The following is a 20,383-nucleotide window of genomic DNA, read 5'->3' as shown; positions in this document are numbered from 1 at the left end:
AAAAAAAAAAAAAAAGAAAATCCAAATACACAAAAAAATAAAGTAATAGCATTTAAATTCAAAAAAAAAAACAAAAAAAAAAAAAAAAAAACGTAACTCGTTCTTAACCTGGGGACTGCCTGTATTCAAAATGTTGAGAAAATGCATGGTATTACAAATGTAAGAGATTAGATTTCACTTCTGCCTGATAAAGATTATCAAAAAAAGCTGACAATGGTTCAAATAATTTAAATTTAAAAATGTATATATTAATGTGCTCCCATAGGATCCATGGTTGAGATTTCCAAGGTAACTTTAATGGAAATGTTTTCTTTTGTCAGTTAAAAGCTTTGGAGACTGAAGAGCTGAAGTAAAACTTGCAGGAGAACTTGGACAGTGATACAGACAGTGGGAAAGGCAGCTATGAAATGGACTCTACAGGGAATGTCAACACATCCATTGAATCTCTGGATAGCAAAGGTTTGTAATCCTTGTCATATATCAAATTTTTAATATTTTGGCAGACTGGGAGTGATGACCTTGTAGTCTAAAGAGTAAATAAATGTGGACAAAGTATTCATGGTGAAGCAAAAGGATGTGAACTGAATACAAAGCCAGAAAAGACCACAGTGCATGATTAATCAGTATTTACTCTCTTCAGCTTTGTTTATTTATTCTTTTTTGCTCTACATGCACTTCATCACATTCCATTGTTACTCTACCACATTACTTCCACTTACCCTTTAAACATCACTTTGTCACCACTTATTTTTGCACTGATATTGCAATATTTTTATACTATTTTTTCCACCAGGACCCCTGAGGAAGAGTATTTGTTAAAAACACGGACTGTGTTGGGTCTCATTTTTTTACATAAAGTGGCTCATTTGTACGCAGCAATCTGTTTGTTTAAAATAAACTTTGCCTGCATCTTGTGCATCTGTCTGCAGTATTTTTCTTTGTCTTTGCAGTAATGGTATAATTAACTTCATAATCAGTACAAATATAAGAACTATATACTAAAATTATGAATGATTTGCCAGCAGATTCAGATGATGAAATTTTAGTGAGTAGAAAATCCAGAGGAAGGAGGGTTCTTCAGGAAAGTGCTAGTGAAGGAGATGATGAAAGTGACTCTGACAGAAAGACCCACCATGCCGAGGTAAAACTGCAAAGCGATAAAGAAAATATTTTTGTGCAGAAGAATCAAACACCCAGCTGGATTCTGAGTATACAGGAAAACAGTGATGAGAGTGATGGAAATGAGAATGTCAAAGCAATCATCACAAATCGTCTTATAGACGAGGACAAATTGGATTTGCAAGGAGATACACCAGAAGAAAGGAAGATGGTCAAAAGACAATTTAATAATGTTGAGGAAAAAGTAGAAAAAATTAAAAGTAAATCAAAATGGTACAAGGAGAAAGAAAGAAAAATGAAGACCAAACTCTTAAAAAGAAAGGAAAAGAACCATAAACTTAAGGTATGTCTATATTTTGGCACACAAGGTAAAGTTTTGGTCTAGAGACGCAGTTTGTTTGAATATAGAAAGATGCCTGCAGAAAAATAAACATGTTTACCATATGCAATTTGGCCTGGTATAGAATTTGTTCTATGCTTTCTGAATCTATATAAAGATATTTGATTTTAGCTGGAGAGGGGATTTAGATTTTTTTTTTTTTTTTACCTGAAAATTTTTTTATATTATAATGTATAAAATAACAACGTACCATTTAATTGTACCAACATAATACTATTATCCCAGGACAAGCAGGCAGCATATTCTCTACATGTGGGTGACGTCATCCATGGAGCCCTGACGCAGACAGCTTTTCAAGCAAACTTTATTGAAGATTTCAAGTTTGCTGGTGCTGCACCATGCATGTGTGTGCCTTCCCGCTCCACTAGAGGGCACATCCCCTCCTCGTGGTCTTCAGTTCTTAGTTTTCCGCAGAGCCAGAAAGCCCTTTTGTTTTTCTCTCCGTGTCTAAGTGTCTTTTTAGCACCGCAGCTTCTTTGTTTTACTTACGGGAGTCGCTGTGCGCTTTTTTCTTTGTTCTTTGCGAGTTTTTGTGTGTTTTTGCACTTCGGCATCCGGGGGCTCCCGGGTTGCCGTGGCCGCTTGGCCTCGATCAGCCGCGGCCTGTTTTCCCTTATGTCCCAGCCTCTTACTGGGTTTAAAAAGTGCTCGCAGTGCAGTCGGCTGCTGTCCATAACGGACCCGTACCGCTGGTGCATCCTGTGCCTGGGGGCTGATCATCCGACCGACTCTTGCCCCAGGTGTGCCACTTTCCAGTCGCGTGCCCTGCGTCGTCGTCGGGCCTGCATGGCTGAGCTGTTTGTGGTAGAGCGAGCCCTGGTTTCGACTCCGGCCCCGGCCTCGAAGACCTCGGCCCCGAGTAAGCTGCCCTCGACTTCGAAGGGATCGGCCTCGACCTCGAAGTCCTCGGCTCCGGGTAAGTCCCCTCTTCCTTCTTCAGGGTCTCTGGCCGTCCATGGGGGAAGTGCTATCCCGCCGGCCTCGGCAAGACCCTCTAAGCCTTCCAAGCGTGCTTCCGCCTCCAGGGAATACTCATCTTCGAGGTCACCCTCGGTGGAATGCACTGCTGCACGGGACATGCCCAGCATGATGTTGGTGCTCGTGTTCCAGGATATGCTCCGGGCTATGATTTCCTCGGAGCTCTCCTCGGCTTTAGCCCATTTAACCCCGGCCTCGACTTCGTGTGTGGCAGACCAGCCTGAGCATCGTGTCGAGGCCCCTCAGGGCAGGGTGCGTCGGTCTCTGCATCTTTCCTCTTCAGACTCCTCGCCTCTGCCCTCGAGGCGTTCCTCGCCTTTGGGGCGTCCGAGGTCGAAGCACCAGTCGGGGCGTGCCTCGACCCTGTCTCGCTGCTTGCTGAAGCGGCCCCGGGACTCCCCCCCAAGGTGGGGCCGGTCCCCGGGTGGTTGCACGGCCGGGGCTCTCCGGGTCTCGGAGTTGACTTTGTCCAACCCCCGGTTGTTCAAGTCCCCTTCCCTGTCCAGGGCTCCTCAGGGGTCCCCTTCTTTTTCCCGAGGCATGTCTCCTCGGCACCATCAGACCTCGGTTCCTCGAACCCCGGGGTCCTCCCCTCGGGAGACATCGAAGCGTCGACAGTCCTCGACCCCGCCCCGTTCTCTCAGCAGAGCGTCGTGGGGCTTGAGTCGTGGGGACATGGATAGGCTGCCTCACTACTCTCGGGAGGCTTCTACCTCTTTTCCGGCGGCGCTTCGTTCTCGCTCGACCACCCCCATGGAGGGCTGGTTGGATGGTCGGCCCTCTTCCTTCACAAGGTTCGTCCAGGACATGGGGAAGGCGCTCCATCTTGACGTTCAGTCGGACTCCAAGTACACCAAGGAGTTTTTGGAGGAGATGCATCTGCCCTGTCCTCCTCGGGAGTCTTTACGGCTCCCTTTGAATCTGGTGCTGCGCCAGGCTTTTTTCCGGAATTTGGAGATCCCTTATGCGGTCCCTGCCATTCCGTCCAAGACGGAGTCTCGATACCGGACGGTCCCCTGCCCAGGGTTTGAGAAGGCTCAACTTTCCCACCAGTCTTTGCTGGTGGAATCATCTTTGAAAAAGTCTCATCTGTCCAGGGTTTCCGCGGCTGTTCCGCCTGGCCGGGAAGGGAGGACGATGGATAAGTTTGGCAGACGCCTCTACCAAAACTCCATGTTGGCTAATCGGGTCTTGAATTATAATTTTACATTCACTTCTTATCTCAAGGTTCTGGTCAAATCTTTGCCCGCCTTGCGCTGTGGGGAGTTTTGACAGCTGATGGACTCTGTTGCAGCTTCGTCTGCGCATGTTTCATGCGGGTTATGATGCTTTCGAGCTTTCCTCGAGGGTCTCCGCTTTTGCGGTTGCCATGCTCCGGATCGTTGATATGGACCCTAACCTTCAAGATCGGTTGGCCAACCTTCCCTGTTTAGGCAATGAACTCTTCGATGACTCTATCGAAGCGGCCACAAAACGCCTCTCCGAGCACGAGTATTCTTTTGCATCCTTGGTGCGGCCTAAGCCAAAGCCCACACCTCCCAAGGCCTATCGGTTGCCGCCTCAGCGGTATCCGCAGAAGTCCACACCTGCTTTTTTGCGTCCTCCTCCACGACGCCAGCAGCGGCAGCAGGCTCCCCCCCAAGCCTCAGACCCCGGCTGCGGCTAAACCCGCGCCGTCCTTTTGACGGGCTGGCCGGGAGGGGGCTGGCCTCCTCCGCGTTGGGTCCTGCTCTGCTCCCTATTGGGGGTCGCCTCCGCGCCTTTTATCCGGTCTGGGAAAGCGTCACCTCGGACGCTTGGGTCCTCTCGGTGATCAGAGAGGGGTATTCGCTGAATTTCCAAGAGTTGCCGACGGACTGTCCTCCCGGCGTGTCTCCTTCGAACCGAGCGCAGCTTCTGTTGCTTCTTCTGGAGGCTCGGGCTCTTCTTCGCCTGCAGGCGGTGGAGGAGGTTCCCCCTTGTCAATGGGGGCGGGGGTTTTACTCCCGCTATTTCCTGGTCCCCAAAAAGACCGGGGACCTCCAGCCTATCCTGAACCTCCAGAGGCTGAACAAGTTTCTCGTTCGAGAGAAGTTCCGGATGCTTTCGCTCCCCATACTGTATCCCTTGCTAGACAAGGGGGACTGGTTGTGTTCCCTCGATCTGAAGGAGGTGTACACTCACGTTCCGGTGCATCCAGCTTGCCGCCGGTTCCTTCGGTTTCAGGTGGGGGACCTGCATCTTCAATATTGGGTTCTCCCATTCGGGCTTGCTTCGTCCCCTCGAATCTTCACGAAGTGTCTCGTGGTGGTGGCTGCGGCCCTCAGGTCCCAAGGACTCCAGGTCTTTCCGTACCTCGACGACTGGTTGATCAAAGCCCTGTCGAGGGTGGGAGTTATTTCAGCGACCTGTCGGACTATTTTATTCCTTCAAAGTCTGGGGTTCCTGAAATCTCAGCTATGCCCTACTCAGTCTCTACAGTTCATCAGGGCCGTGCTGGACACGGTCCGCCTAAGATCTTTTCTGCCTCCTCCTCGTCAGGCCACCCTGGTTCGGCTGAGCCAGTCGGTTTTCCTGCGGGACTCGGTCTCGGCCAGGCAGATGATGATTCTGTTGGGTCTCCACCGTCCATGTCACGACGTTCGCCAGGCTGCATCTTCGGGTTCCTCAGTGGACCTTGGTGTCTCAATGGCATCAGGACTGGATCCCGCTTCCTAGCACATTGCGGTGACTCCTTCCTTGAGACGCTCGCTCCGTTGGTGGACCAACTCTTCCAATCTTTCCAGAGGGTTGCTCTTTCTTGCGCCTCCGTATCACAAGGTCCTGACCACGGACTCCTCGGCGTATGCTTGGGGGGCTCATCTCGACGGTCTTCGGACTCGGGGCCTTTGGTCGAGTGTAGATCGTCGTTGTCACATCAATCTGCTGGAACTTCGGGCCATTTACCTTGCCCTGGTCGCTTTTCGTCATCTGCTTCAGGACCGGGTGGTCCTGGTGAGCACGGACAACTAGGTGGAGATGTATTATGTCAACAAGCAGGGGGGCACAGGTTCCCTGTCTCTCTGCAAGGAGGCTCTTCGCCTTTGGGATTAGGTGTTCCGCCACAACATCTTTCTTTGTGCGGTTTATATCCAGGGGGAGCACAACTGTCTGGCGGACAAGTTGAGTCGCCTTCTGCAGCCGCACGAGTGGTCTCTCCATTCCCAGATTCTGCATCAGGTGTTCGTTCGCTGGGGGACTCCGCAGATCGATCTGCAACCGAGGTTCTCCCTGCTTCTGCAACTCAGTGTCAGGGACCCTTTACTTCTGCCTGTTTTTCCTTCTCTGCTGTCTCAGAGTCGGGGTTCACTGCTGCATCCCAATCTGCAGTCTCTTCATCTGACGGCTTGGTTCCTTTCTACCTGACCCCTTCTCTTGGGTTGTCTCGGTTGGTGCAGGATATCCTTGAGGCTTCTCGGAAGGCTTCTACGAGGCAGTGCTATTCTCAGAAATGGACTCGTTTCGCCACATGGTGTGCTTCGCATCGTGTGGAACCTCTGTCTGCTTCGTTGTCCTCGTTTCTGGAATATTTGCTTCATTTGTCTCAATCTGGCCTCAAGACCAATTCGGTTCATGTTCATTCAGTGCGATTGCTGCCTTTCATCGGCAGCTTGATGGGAAATCGCTTTCTGTTCACTCTGTGGTTTCTCGTTTTATGAGGGGTCTCTTGCATGTCTATCCTCCCCTCAAGCCTCCACCTGTGATTTGGGATCTTAATGTGGTTCTTGCTCAGTTGATGATACCTCCCTTTGAACCCATGGATAAAGCTCATCTGAAGTTCCTTACTTGGAAAGTGATCTTCCTGCTTGCACTCACGTCTGCTCGCAGAGTCAGTGAGTTGCAGGCGCTGGCGGCGGACCCGCTTTTACTGTATTTCATCATGACACGGTGGTCCTGCGTACTCATCCTAAGTTCTTGCCTAAGGTGGTTTCGGATTTTCATCTTAATCAGTCTATTGTTCTTCCTGTATTTTTCCCTAAGCCCCATTCTCATCCTGGGGAAGTGGCTTTGCATACTCTTGACTGTAAGAGGGCTTTGGCTTTCTATCTTCAACGCCCCCAGTCTCATCGGAAGGTTCCTCAACTTTTTTTGTCCTTTGATCCTAATCAGTTGGAACGTCCTGTTTCCAAGCACACCTTGTCCAACTTGTTGGCTGCTTGTATTTCATTTTGCTACACTCAGGCTGGTCTCTCGCTGCGCGGTCGGGTTATGGGGCATAAAGTCCGAGCGATGGCGGCTTCTGTCACTTTCCTCAGGTCCATGCCAATTGAGGAGATCTGTAAGGCCGCCACTTGGTCTTCGGTTCATACCTTCACCTCTCACTACTGTCTGGATACTTTGTGCAGGAGCGACGGCCGGTTTGGCCAGTCGGTTTTGCGTAATCTTTTTTCCTGAATTGCCAACTTTCCCTCCATCCCTTTTTGGTTAGCTTGGAGATCACCCACATGTAGAGAATATGCTGCCTGCTTGTCCTGGGATAAAGCACAGTTACTTACCATAACAGGTGTTATCCAGGGACAGCAGGCAGATATTCTCGTAACCCTCCCACCTCCCTGAGGTTGGCTTCTTTGCTAGCTATCTGAACTGAAGACCATGAGGAGGGGATGCGCCCTCTAGTGGAGCGGGAAGGCACACACATGCGTGGTGCAGCACAAGCAAACTTGAAATCTTCAATCAAGTTTGCTTGAAAAGCTGTCCGCGTCGGGGCTCCGTGGATGACGTCACCCACATGTAGAGAATATCTGCTTGCTGTCCCTGGATAACACCTGTTACAGTAAGTAACTGTGCTTTCCCAGCAAACATAAACAAATCATTGTCAGCGAAACATTTTAAACCCTCTCAACTATTATATTCTCCCCCCACCCTTTACTCAAACCTGTAGCTATGACATGTAATGTTGTTTCTTCATCGCATGTCAAAATCACAAAATTCCCTCCTCACTGTCTCAATCATCACTCCATCGTAGTATATTTTCCCATTCTCTCAAATGTCTATCATATAATCCCTTTCTCCAAGATGAAGGACGTTCCATCTCCACAAAAGTCTTTGATCTTGTTTTCCAGTCCCACAAGTAGGGTCCCGAGCTTTGCTTCCAGTGGGTTGCAATGAGACATAAGGTTATGCTTTGTAATATCATGTAATGTAAGTTATGCAATGTACTGGAATAATAAGGTAAAATAACATAAAATAACTCTACGTAAAGTCTTGTAAAGTTATGTAAGATAAATTATGTAAGATAAATTATGTAAACTTAATGCAAGTTATGCAAGCACGGTAAGGACAATGTAAAGTAACACAAAGTAACTCCACGTAAAGTTATGTAAAGTTATGTACGTAAAGTTATGTAAAGTTATGTACGAAAAGTTAAGTAAAGTTAGGTTTGCAAAGTTTGTAAAGTTATACAAATAATTGTATTGTCATCGCCTGGAAATGTCCAGCCATCTTCTAATGTAATCCGCTTAGAACCGCAAGGCACAAGCGGAATAGAAATCACTAATGTAATGTAATGTAATGTAATGTAAGTAGTTGCAAGTTCCTAGGGTTTAATTCGTTGTTGCCACCAACTAATCTAATCAGGATTTCTGAATCACATTTATCCAGCACAGGTTCAAGGTGATTTACAAGATAAGAGGTCCATGCAGCATCATGGGGAAATAATTACATCACATTGTAGAGGAAGGTTACACTGTTACAATAGGGAAAACCAGCCCCCTTATTGTTCATACCCAACAATTCCACTTCCAAAGCATGAGATTTTTTTCTACACATCCCCTTCCAAAAAGCTTGTAAGGGTACACATGCCCACTAAATGTCCCTTCCTCCTCCCCACATCGCCTGCATCTGTTAGAGACCAAAGGGTATATATTGTGCTATCTATTGGGGAGTGTAGTACAGTGGTGCCTCGCATAACGGCCGCCTCGCACAGCGAACGCTGCGCACAACGAACTTTATGTCTTGATTCGTACAACGGACTTCGTTTCACACAACGAAGTCGCCCGAGCTGCATCCTTCCGGGGTTCCTGCGGGGTTGGATCGCAGCGGGGTTGGTCGAGCCGCGAGGGTAGTCTCCTTCTCCTTACCTGCCCTGTCGCAGCACACAGCCGAACGGAAATCTTCCCGATGTCAGTGCTGACGTCGGAGGGAGGGCTTAAGCAAAGCCCTCCCTTCCTCCGACGTCAGCGCTGACATCAGGAAGACTTCCGGTCGGCTGTGTGCGGCTGCGGCAGGGCAGGTAGGAAGAAGGCAATGGCGAACGAAAGAGGGGGGAGGGGGCGGTCCGCCCCGAAGAATGTGCACAGCTGGTCAGGTCCCCCGATCGACCGACAACAGGCCCGGCCGACAAACCTCCCTGCCCTGTAGCCGCGAATCTAAATTACCTCTTACAGCAGCTTCAATAATCCAGCTGCTGTAAGAAGGTAATTTAGATTCGCGGCTACAGGACAGGGAGATTTGTCCGACCGGGCCTGTTCTGTTGTCGGTCGGGTGCAAAAGCGCCACAAAGGTGGAGGCAGGGAGGGAGGAAAGGTGGAGTGGAGAAGAAAAGACGCTTAAGGGGGGAGAAGGCCGCTGAAAGCACATGTTGGAGCAGGGGATGAGAGGGAGGGAGAGAAGGGGAAATATTGGACAAGGGCAGAAGGGATGCTAAATCATAGGGTGACAGGCAGAGAGAACAACAGGAAAAAGAGTGGAAGCAATCTTGAACCCTGAGGGTGAGGGCAGAGAGAGGTGGTGAGATGATTGATCATGGGGAGAGGGACAAAAGGGAATAGAGATGGGATAGGAAGATAGTGGAAGTAAAAGGACAGGGAGATGTATGTTTTTAGATGTATCTAAATAAAAATAATAACAAAAAATTTATCTTTTTTTATGTCATCTTAGCATATTTTATGCTACAGAACGAATTATTTTTTTTAACATGTATTGTTATGGGAAAACGCGTTTCACATAACGAACTTTTCGCATAACAAACTTGCTCCTGGAACCAATTAAGTTCGTTGTGTGAGGCACCACTGTACTACCGAGTAAGCAGTTTATATGTGTTTTCTTGCTCCAAAGTACAAATTGAAGCTTTCTGCAAGTCCCCAACTATCCATTTCCATTCTTCAGTCAATACAATCCCCAGATCTCTCTCCCACTTTAACATAAATGGGAACTTGAGAGCTCAAAAACACCTATAAAGTACCGAGATCGGTCTGGGAATCTTCAACAGAATCTTCCATAATTGTTCCAAATCCACATCAGATTGGAGGGGATTTGGATTTAGCATGCACATTTTCAGCAGTAGTTCAAGGTGTGTTACATTCCTGTACAATAAGTATTTTCCCATTCTTGGAGGACTTGCTATCCAAAGATTATTTGAGGCAAAGCAGGATCATGTCACTTGCCCAAGATCACAGGGAACTGAACTAAATATTTATTCAAACCCCAGTGCTGAAGGCTTAGAGGCTGACTTTGGGTTTTGGTTACAACACTGGGGCTGGTTCCAAATCCTTTTCTGCCCAGTTTTAGCTTCAACTGAAAGGTTAATTTTTTTGGCCATGTTTTCGGTTTCAGACAAAAATAACCTTGTATTTTTGTTTGAAACTCAAAATTTGCTTTGTCCCATTTATGTGCCTCTCAGACTCCCCAGAGTGCCTCTCTTTCCACCTTGTATTGAAAAATCTGGCACTGCAACGATGGCAAATCTAACCTGTAAACTGTGTGTCAAGTTAGGATAAAACTTGTACTGAAAAACTTGCACTGTAAGGGTAATTATCCCAGGACAAGCAGGCAGCATATTCTTGACTGATGGGTGACGGCACGGACAATTTTAGAGTGATTGCACTCTAAGAACTTTAGAAAGTTCTAGCTCGGCCGCACCGCGCACGCGCGAGTGCCTTCCCGCCCGACAGAGGCGCGCGGTCCCTCAGTTTCTTAGTTTCCGCGGAGCTAAGAAGACGCGTTTTCAACGGCTGTTGAAACTTTTTTCTCTTTGCCTTCCCGCTCGCGTAAACTTTTGATTATTTAATCTTATTTCTTTTCCTTTTTCTATTTTGTAAAAAAAAAAAAAAAAAAAATCCTTCATTTTTTCTTTAATTTAATCTTTCCCCGGCGGGGCCTTCTGCCACCATCGAAGCCTCGGCCTTCAATTTGGCTGAAGCCGTTTTTCCTTTCATGCCCCCTCAACCGGGTTTTAAAAAGTGCCAGCGGTGTGCTCGGCCTATATCTCTCACGGACCCACACAACTGGTGTTTACAGTGTTTGGGTCCTGAGCATCAGGCCTCTACTTGCACCCGCTGTGCCACTCTAAAAAAACGGACATTAAAAAATCGCCAAATCCAGCAGCGATTATTGTTCGGTGCCGAGATGTCCGACCCCGTTCCATCGACTCCAGCTTCGGCACCGATTCAGTCGGCACCCTCTTCTTCGACGCCGCGTGATTCCGCACCGGCGTCTCACCAGTCAGGTAAGCCGGCTAAGAAGCCTTCCCCGCTGGAGCGTCCTCCGGTCTCGAGTGCAGTGAGTCCAATCCTGCCGACTGTGAGACGCCAGCGGAAGCGTTCCGCCCCTATAGAGGTGAGTCCCTCGACATCGGGCTCCTCATCTCCGGGGCGTCGAACGGCACCGCAGGTACCACAGAAGAAAAAGGCGGTACCGGTGCCATCCCTTGATGACCGCATCACGGCCATCCTTCAGGTGCAGCTTAAGGACCAATTGAAACAGCTCCTTCCTGCTATCCTGGCTCCGAACCTTCCGGTGCCGGTCCGCACCGAGCTACCGGTACCGATTGTGGAACAGCCTGTGTTACCTGCTCCCACTATTTCGGTACCGCTTCAACTAACCTCATCGGTATCGATGCCAGTTCTTGCACCGGAGCCGAGAGCTCACCATCAATCGGTGCAGACTTCGGCACCGGTGCGACCGATAACATCTCCTGACTCGATATCGATGAGGTCGGGTAAGTCGTTACACAAAACCCGACACTTACAATCATCGACACCCGAGTCTCGGGACCATACTCCCCATGTCAGGGATCCTGATCTGTGGGGAGACTCAGAGGAACCCTTTCTTTCTGAAGGCGAATGTTCCTCAGAGGAGGAGGATTCAACTGTCCCTGACCCATCCTCCAAACAAGTCACTTCCTCTTTCTCCTGCTTTTTGAAAGAGATGTGTGACTCCTTATCCATTCCTTTGGAGGCTGAATCCAAAAAGTCCAAAGCTTTTTTGGATGCCCTTGATTTTGACCAGCCTCCAAAGGAATTTTTGAAACTCCCTCTTCATGACATCTTGAGGGAGACTTTCTATAAGAATTTAGAGACTCCTTTAACTGTCCCAGGGGCCCCACGTAAACTGGATTCTCTATATAAGGTAATTCCCATTCCTGGGTTCGACAAACCTCAACTTCCACACGAATCCTTAACTGTCGAATCCACCCTTAAAAAATCTTCAGGAGCCAGTGTATATGCATCGGTACCTCCTGGCAGAGAAGGTAGAGCCATGGATAAATTTGGTAAGAGGCTCTACCAAAATGCTATGTTAGCAAATAGAGCTAGCAATTATGCTTTTCATTTTTCTTTTTATTTGAAGCATCTCCTTACCACCATGGCTTCCTTCGAAAAGTACCTTCCTTCACGAAAACATCACTCCTTTCATACCTGCTTGTCGTCTCTTTTTCAATTACGTAAGTTCATGGTTAGATCCATATATGACACCTTTGAACTTACATCCAGAGCGATAGCAATGTCGGTAGCTATGCGTCGCCTGGCCTGGCTTCGGGTATCCGACCTTGATGTTAATCATCAGGATCGGTTAGCCAACGCCCCTTGCCTAGGGGATGAGCTCTTTGGGGAATCCATGGACTCAACCACACAAAAGCTCTCTGCTCATGAGACACGCTGGGATACCCTGCTTAAAAATAAAAAGAAGCCTCCTCCGCCAAAACCATATAGGCAGCAGTCGGCCTATCAACGCCGCTTCACAGCTCGGCCATTACCTACCACTGCTCAGCAACCCAGGCGTCAAAGACAGCAACAACGTCAGCCTCCCAGACAGCAGCCACAGCAGCAACCTGTGAAACCACCTCCTCAGCAGAAGTCACAGCCCTTTTGACTTCATTCTCCACAGTATAGCCAGTATTCCTATTCCTGCTCTCCTGCCTCAACCTATAGGAGGTCGACTTTCTCTGTTCCTCAGCCGATGGGAAGTTATCACTTCGGACCAATGGGTCCTCAACATCATCCAACACGGCTACTCTCTCAACTTTCAGACTCTTCCATCCCAAAACCTGCCAAAAGAGTCTGCTTTGAACAGTCCTCAATCTGCCCTCCTCATTCAGGAAGTTCAATCCCTCCTTCTTCTAAACGCTATAGAAGAAGTTCCTCAAGATCAAAAAGGGCAGGGATTCTACTCCCGTTATTTTCTAGTCCCCAAAAAAACAGGAGATCTCAGACCAATTTTGGATCTCCGCGATCTCAACAAACACCTGGTAAAAGAAAAATTCAAGATGCTTTCTTTAGCCATCCTTTATCCTCTTCTCAATCAAAACGACTGGCTATGCTCCCTCGATCTCAAAGAGGCATACACTCACATACCGATCCATGTAACCTCAAGACAGTATCTCCGTTTCATGATCAATCATTGTCATTACCAATACAAGGTGCTGCCCTTCGGCCTTGCCTCCTCTCCAAGGGTCTTCACCAAGTGTCTCATTGTGGTAGCGGCATTTCTACGCTCTCACCACCTCCAGGTCTTCCCTTACCTGGATGACTGGTTAATCAAGGCCACATCCGCTCAAGCAGTTCTACTGGCCACCAACCAAACCATCTTGTTTCTACGAATTCTGGGGTTCGAGATCAATCTACCCAAATCTCATCTCACCCCCACTCAGAGACTTCAATTCATTGGAGCGATCCTGGACACACTCCTCATGAGAGCTTTCCTACCATCCAATCGTCTTCAGACCCTTCAGTCTCTATGTCAGCAGGTGCTTTCGCTACCTTCCATCTCAGCCAGGCAAATGATGGTACTCCTGGGGCACATGGCATCTACAGTTCATGTCACGCCCCTCGCACGTCTTCACCTGCGCACTCCTCAATGGACCCTTGCTACTCAGTGGTCCCAAGCGACGGATCCTTGTTCACGACACATATCTGTGACATCATCTCTTCGTCAGTCTCTTCAATGGTGGTTGGTATCCTCAAATCTATCCAGAGGTCTTCTATTCCATCAGCCCCCTCATCAACTGGTCATCACCACCGACGCCTCTCTTTATGCATGGGGAGCTCACTTGAACGAGTTCCAGACTCAAGGTCTTTGGACAGCCCAGGAAAAGAAGCATCAAATCAATTTCCTGGAACTCAGAGCGATGTTTTATGCCCTCAAGGCCTTCCAACATCTTCTCTTTCCTCAGGTCCTTCTGTTGTGCACAGACAATCAGGTTGCGATGTACTACATCAACAAACAGGGTGGGACGGGCTCTCGCCTTTTATGCCAAGAAGCCCAAAAGATCTGGAATTGGGCCATAGATCACCATCTCTTCCTGAAAGCTATCTACATTCAGGGAGCACAGAATTCTTTAGCGGACAAACTCAGCAGAATTCACCAGCCTCACGAGTGGACACTCGATCCTGTAACTCTGCAGTCTATCTTCACTCAATGGGGCACTCCTCAGATAGACCTCTTTGCAGCTCCTCACAATCACCAGCTGCCCCTATTCTGCTCCAGACTTTACTCTCCTCACCGTCTGACAGCGGATGCTTTTCTCCTAGACTGGTCGAATCTGTTCCTGTACGCCTTCCCTCCTCTGCCTCTAATGTTGAGAACCTTATTCAAGCTCAAGAGGGAACGAGCCACCATGATTCTGATTGGTTCTCCCTTCTACTTCAACTCAGTTCCAGGGAACCTTTTCTTCTTCCTCTGTTTCCTTCTCTGCTTACGCAACAGCAGGAAACCCTTCTACATCCCAACCTCCAGTCTCTGCACCTGACAGCTTGGTATCTCTCGGGCTGACATCTCATGATACTCTTTTATCTCAGCCTGTTCGTTCCATTCTGAATGCCTCCAGGAAACCAACCACTCTGCAATGTTACCATCAGAAGTGGACGAGATTTTCCTCCTGGTGTCTTCTTCATCATCTTGATCCAACTTCTCTGGCAGTGGAGACATTGTTGGATTATTTGCTTTCTCTGTCTGACTCTGGCCTTAAGTCCTCTTCCATCAGAGTCCACCTCAGTGCCATTGCAGCTTTTCATGAGCCAGTCCATGGAAAACTTCTCTCAGCTCATCCCCTGGTATCCAGGTTCATGCGAGGGCTTTTCAATGTGAAACCACCTCTTAAAGCCCCTCCTGTTATCTGGGATCTCAATGTGGTTCTTTCCGCCTTAATGAAGCCTCCATTTGAACCTTTGGCTACCTCTCCTTTCAAGTTTCTCACTTGGAAAGTGCTTTTCCTTATTGCTCTTACCTCTGCCAGGAGGGTCAGTGAGCTTCATGCACTGGTCGCAGATCCACCTTTTACGGTTTTTCACCATGACAAGGTGGTTTTGCGTACACATCCAAAGTTTCTCCCTAAGGTTGTCTCTGAATTCCATCTCAACCAATCCATTGTTCTACCTGTTTTCTTTCCAAAACCTCATTCTCATTCTGGAGAGCAAGCTTTACATACTTTGGATTGTAAAAGGGCTCTGGCTTACTATCTAGAGCGTACGAAACCCCACAGATCAGTTTCCCAACTTTTTCTGTCCTTTGATCCAAATAAATTGGGACGTCCCGTTTCTAAACGTACGTTGTCTAATTGGCTGGCAGCGTGCATTTCATTCTGTTATGCTCAGACCGGACTGACACTGGAAGGTTCTGTCACGGCCCATAGAGTCAGAGCAATGGCAGCTTCTGTAGCTTTCCTCCGTTCCACTCCTATTGAGGAAATCTGCAAGGCTGCTACTTGGTCCTCAGTTCACACTTTTACATCTCATTATTGTCTGGATGCTTTCTCCAGACGGGATGGACACTTCGGCCAATCTGTTTTGCAAAATTTGTTTTCCTAATGGCCAACCTTCCCTCCATCCCTCTTTTTGTTAGCTTGGAGGTCACCCATCAGTCAAGAATATGCTGCCTGCTTGTCCTGGGATAAAGCACAGTTACTTACCGTAACAGGTGTTATCCAGGGACAGCAGGCAGATATTCTTGCGTCCCACCCACCTCCCCGGGTTGGCTTCTTAGCTGGCTTATACTAACTGAGGGACCGCGCGCCTCTGTCGGGCGGGAAGGCACTCGCGCGTGCGCGGTGCGGCCGAGCTAGAACTTTCTAAAGTTCTTAGAGTGCAATCACTCTAAAATTGTCCGTACCGGGGCTCCGTCGGTGCCGTCACCCATCAGTCAAGAATATCTGCCTGCTGTCCCTGGATAACACCTGTTACGGTAAGTAACTGTGCTCTATGGCAAATTGTAACCTGTAAACTGTATCTTAGTATTAGACCCCTAGTTTGTGTCAAGTTTGGATAAAAGCTCATATTGCAAACTTGTACTGAAATTATGACAAATCTCAGTTCAAATCAAAACCTGTTAACTGTATATTACATATGTTTAAACTGTAACCTGTTCTGAGCTTTTGGGGACAACAGGATAGAAAACAATACATAAAAACAGTCATTAGATAAGAAGGCCCTGGAAACACAGTTAAGACAGACAGAAGGAAGTGCAACCAGAGACTGGGAAAAGATGATTAGAAAAATAAAATCTCCAGACAACAAAGGTAGGGAAAATGATTTTATTTTCAATTTAGTGATTGAAATGTCGGTTTTGAGAATTTATATCTGCTGTGTGTATATAAAAAATGAATGGAAGAAACTGCATTACAATTAGTAATGGGGGCAGGTCTGGGGCAGAGCTTAGATGGTCGATGGTTGGGGGTACTTGGTTGATATTTATTAGACTTAGGGGTACTTAGCTTGAAGAAGTTGAGAAACACTGCTATAAACCACCCTCAAGAAACTAGTATACTCTTGGTGCCCATGGGTTCTAATTAGTGTATGTATGCATCCTTTTTAGCACCATTTCCAAAAAAATTACATTTTTATTAATTTTTTAATCCAAACATGAATTTACTATTGTAGTTAATAAAAACAGTTTTGATGATCGATCCCTAGCTATTCTTTGTAGTATCCAATAGAAAATTGATGTAGTATTGAGGAAGATAACTGAGGGACTGATTGGTATTTGTCTTTTTGGATGGTTGCACAGTTGTGTTCTGGGACAATAAAGGGCTATATATTTTTTTGCCTAGCCTGCCTGAGTTAGTAAATACTCATATATCCAACAACCCTAGGCAGGACCAGCTTTTTAAGATGTGTGATCATACATATGGCACCATGCTAAAGGGGGTGCTACTGCCTACTTTCTCTGCTTCTGTAGACCATCCAAACCAGGTTATCCATGTGGCAGCCTGGAGCAGAACTTGATGCAGAATGCAAGAGATGTGGAACTGTGCCCCGCACTTAATTTTCATTGAAGAGGCTACTATAGCTGTTGATTTTGAAGTTGTGCCAGAGCCACTTCTGAAGGCTCTTACTCAGACTTAACACTGTACTATAGGTAGGAGGAGAGAGGTATCCATACTAGTGAGTGAAGGATCAGCCTCATAGGAGGGGAGGAATCAGGGGGAATGCTGCTGGACGGGAAAGGAGGAGAATGATAGGCTCAGTGGGTAGAGGTTAAAAGAGGAGCAGAGGAATAATGGTGCTGGAGCCACCACTATTACTAGAGAATGAAGCTGCTGCTGAAAGGGAGAGAGACCACCGATATCAGGAAGCTGGCTCTGACTCTACCCCTAGGTAGGAACATTAGTCTACAGGTTTAAAGATATTTGTAATGCAGCGGTCGGCAAACCGCGGCTCTTTAGCCATTTGAGTGCGGCTCGCGGCTCTGCTAGCTAGAGCAGGGGTGCCCAACCCCGTAAAGTGGATGCTGAAGCACCAGGCCAACCAACCTTCCCCTACCTGACATCAATTCTGACGTTGGAGAGGTAGTTCCGGGCCAGCCAATCACTGCCTTGCTGGCCCGGAACTTCCTCTCCGACTTTAGAATTGATGTTGGGTGGGAAAGGTTGGTCGGCCCGGCACTTCAGCATCCTCTTTACAGGGAAAGGAAGCAGGGAGAGCTCAGAACTCGGCGGCGGCCTGTTTCCTCTTTGAAAACCCATGGAATATAAATGATAATTAACATTTTCTCTGTGTACAGTGTGCTTTGTGTTTTTAAAAATTTTATTGTTGGTAGATCATTTTGACTTGGTCATTTTAAAAGTAGCTCACAAGCCCAAAAACTGTGGGCACCCCTGAGCTAGAGAATGACACGTCACTGATCGGGCATCTCCCTCCCTCCCCCTTCCCTTCGTGGCGATTTTCTTTTTTTTTTTTTTTTTGTCTTCTAGCGAAACTTCTCCTCTGATGCAACCGGAAACAGGAAGTTACATCAGAGGAGAAGTTTTGGCAGCTACACGCAACTTGATGAAAGCCGGCTTGGGCAGCTGGAAGACAAAAAAAAAAAGAAAATCGCCACAAAGGTAAGGGGGAGGGAGGGGAGCTGCTGAAAGACATCTAGTAATCCTTTCAGGCTTGACTGTACAGGGAATTTTTTTTGTAAAATCATGTTTTGTTAAGTGACTGGCATTATTTAGACTTTAATTTTTATGAATGAATAGAATGAAAATGATATAAAATTGCTTGCTTGATTTTATGCATGTGCGCTGAAGGGAAGTGGAGAGAGAGTGGACTGAGGACGCTGAAGGGAAATGGGGAAGAGAAGTGGAGAATGAGGAGAAGGCGCTGAAGGGAAATGGACAAGAGAAGTGGAGAGTGGGGAGAAGATGCTGAAGGGAAATGGGGAAGAGAGTGGGGAGAAGTCGCTGATTTATAAATTGACAATTGTACAGAATATTGTTTCTTTTTATACTTTAATAAGTTCAGTATAAAACTATTCGAGGCTTGTGTGGATGGAATCAGATGGTTTGCGGGGATGGGGACTGAGCTAATGGGGACGGGACGGGGACAAATTTTTTCCCTGTGTCATTCTCTAGGCTCTACCACAAATCGATTTCGACTACGTGCAGGGTGTCATTAAATGTGTGTTTTGTCATATTTTTATTTTAATGTACAAACTATTTTTTGTTAATAAATAAGATATTATCTTGAAAAGAAATTTGGCTCTCAAAAGAAATCTTAATCGTTGTACTGCTGAACTTTGGCTCTTTTGACTGAGTTTGCCTACCACTATTGTAATGCTATGGGGACATTGGTGTATGTGAATGCATTTCTTTTACCATAAAGGTGCAGGATTCTGAAGAGGAGCCTCCTTTTAATGACAATGGCTGTCTTTTTACTGATAATGATCTCTTTGAAAATCTTGATGAGGAAGAGTCCTTAGATGCAATCCGAGCTGCTGTGAAAGACAAATTGAAAAAGCACAAGGTAAGCTAAAGCCAAGATGTGCGTGGCTTTACGTCTACAAATAGACAAATCATTTTCTTTCCTTTAGGCCTACCAGAGCAAGCTGGAAATCTCCTTGATTGTAACTGAATTATTTTTTGTTGATACTTTTGAGTCAATTCTGTGCCTCTTGTTGCTTTTATTGAATGTTGCTATGAGGTGTTGTGCATCTCCTGACTCAATGAAAGTACTGCTGTCAGTGGAATCTATATTTGCCTGTTGGGAAATGCTTTGTCAGTGTAGCATGTTGCCTCAACTACTTAGTATTGACTGACAATTCAGACTGTAGCACCATTACTTGGCTATTTGTACAGTCATAGAATTCTCAGTATCATAATCTTTAGACATAAAGCATATGGAATTGCTTTTTTTTCTGTCACCATCCACTGTTAGATGGACATAACCTATCAGGTAAGGCATAATTTTTCTATTTATAGAATTGCCACTATAGCCACCAAAGATTTACTACTACTAATCATTTCTATAGCGCTGCTAGACATACGCAGCGCTGTACATCTAGTCAAGACAGACAATCTGGACAAGAAGGTACATTAATACACATTACACAGTGCTCAGGTGGGGGAATTACAGAAGGAATAAGACAAGACAGATATTGGAGAGGGGTAATGTGGGCATAGCGTCATTGACGGACTTTGAGGCGTGCAGCAGAGTTCTGGGTAAATCCTGTTAAATATCCTTTTTGTATTTCCCTTGGCTGATGTAAAAGCCTGAGTGGCTTTATTGGTGACCATAGCATTGTACAAGATGAATATCCTATGCAATTTATTATTTTTTTAAATTGTAGAACAGAGATGTTTCTGAGCATGTAGGCTATGAACATACATTTGGTCACGAGGAAGAGGAATCTCTGGCCACAGGGAAGAAGAGAAATGTGAGTGATATATGCTTTATATCAAAGAATTTGTTTGTTCTGTTGAACCTTTTCTAAAAATAAGTTTTCCACTCTTTTGAAAAGACATGATCTGAGTTTTTGGTTTTCTGTAGTTGTCTTTTTAAATTCCATGCTTATTTCCTCCTGTAGGAACGCAAGGCGGCTAGGGCGAGTAGAGAAGCCCTTAGGCACCTTCACAGTGAGTCTCAGAGGCTCATACGAGGTAATTTCTAAGACTGATTCTGTGGTACGGAATACTTTGTCTTTATTAAAGATCTTCATATATTTTTGTTGTTCCTTTGTGACACATTTTGCAAAAGATATTGATAATAAATAGAAAAAAAAAAAAAAAAAAAAAAATAGAAGTGCTGGCTACCAAGAGTTTGTTTTAGGTACAGAATCAAAATGCGTATCAGGCCGCTCGTGGGGATTCATTGTGTGCTCTCTATTTAAAACTGTAGTTACTAAAATAGTATTTTAAATTATCCCTTAGCCCTATGCGGACACACTTGCTTTACT

General features: G+C 46.5%; 1 protein-coding gene across 3 annotated transcripts in view; it reads left to right on the top strand.

Moving 5' to 3' along the window:
• CLSPN (claspin) overlaps positions 1–20,383 on the top strand; it is a 191,399-nt gene that overhangs the window by 16,445 nt on the left and 154,571 nt on the right. For 2 of the 3 annotated variants that reach the window (XM_033955851.1, XM_033955848.1), the window contains exons 2-6: positions 321–459; positions 1,023–1,462; positions 18,814–18,954; positions 19,778–19,864; positions 20,015–20,087. In XM_033955851.1, the coding sequence (XP_033811742.1) occupies positions 408–459; positions 1,023–1,462; positions 18,814–18,954; positions 19,778–19,864; positions 20,015–20,087 (793 nt within the window). In that variant the 5' untranslated portion in view covers positions 321–407. The remainder of the gene's footprint in view (positions 1–320; positions 460–1,022; positions 1,463–18,813; positions 18,955–19,777; positions 19,865–20,014; positions 20,088–20,383) is intronic. The other variant, XM_033955849.1, reaches the window with a different exon arrangement.

The sequence above is a fragment of the Geotrypetes seraphini genome, chromosome 8 (genome assembly GCF_902459505.1).
Source record: "Geotrypetes seraphini chromosome 8, aGeoSer1.1, whole genome shotgun sequence".
In the NCBI taxonomy this organism is placed as follows: domain Eukaryota; kingdom Metazoa; phylum Chordata; class Amphibia; order Gymnophiona; family Dermophiidae; genus Geotrypetes; species Geotrypetes seraphini.
Note: the sequence above shows the minus strand (reverse complement) of the source record. Positions and strands in the feature narration are given on the sequence as shown.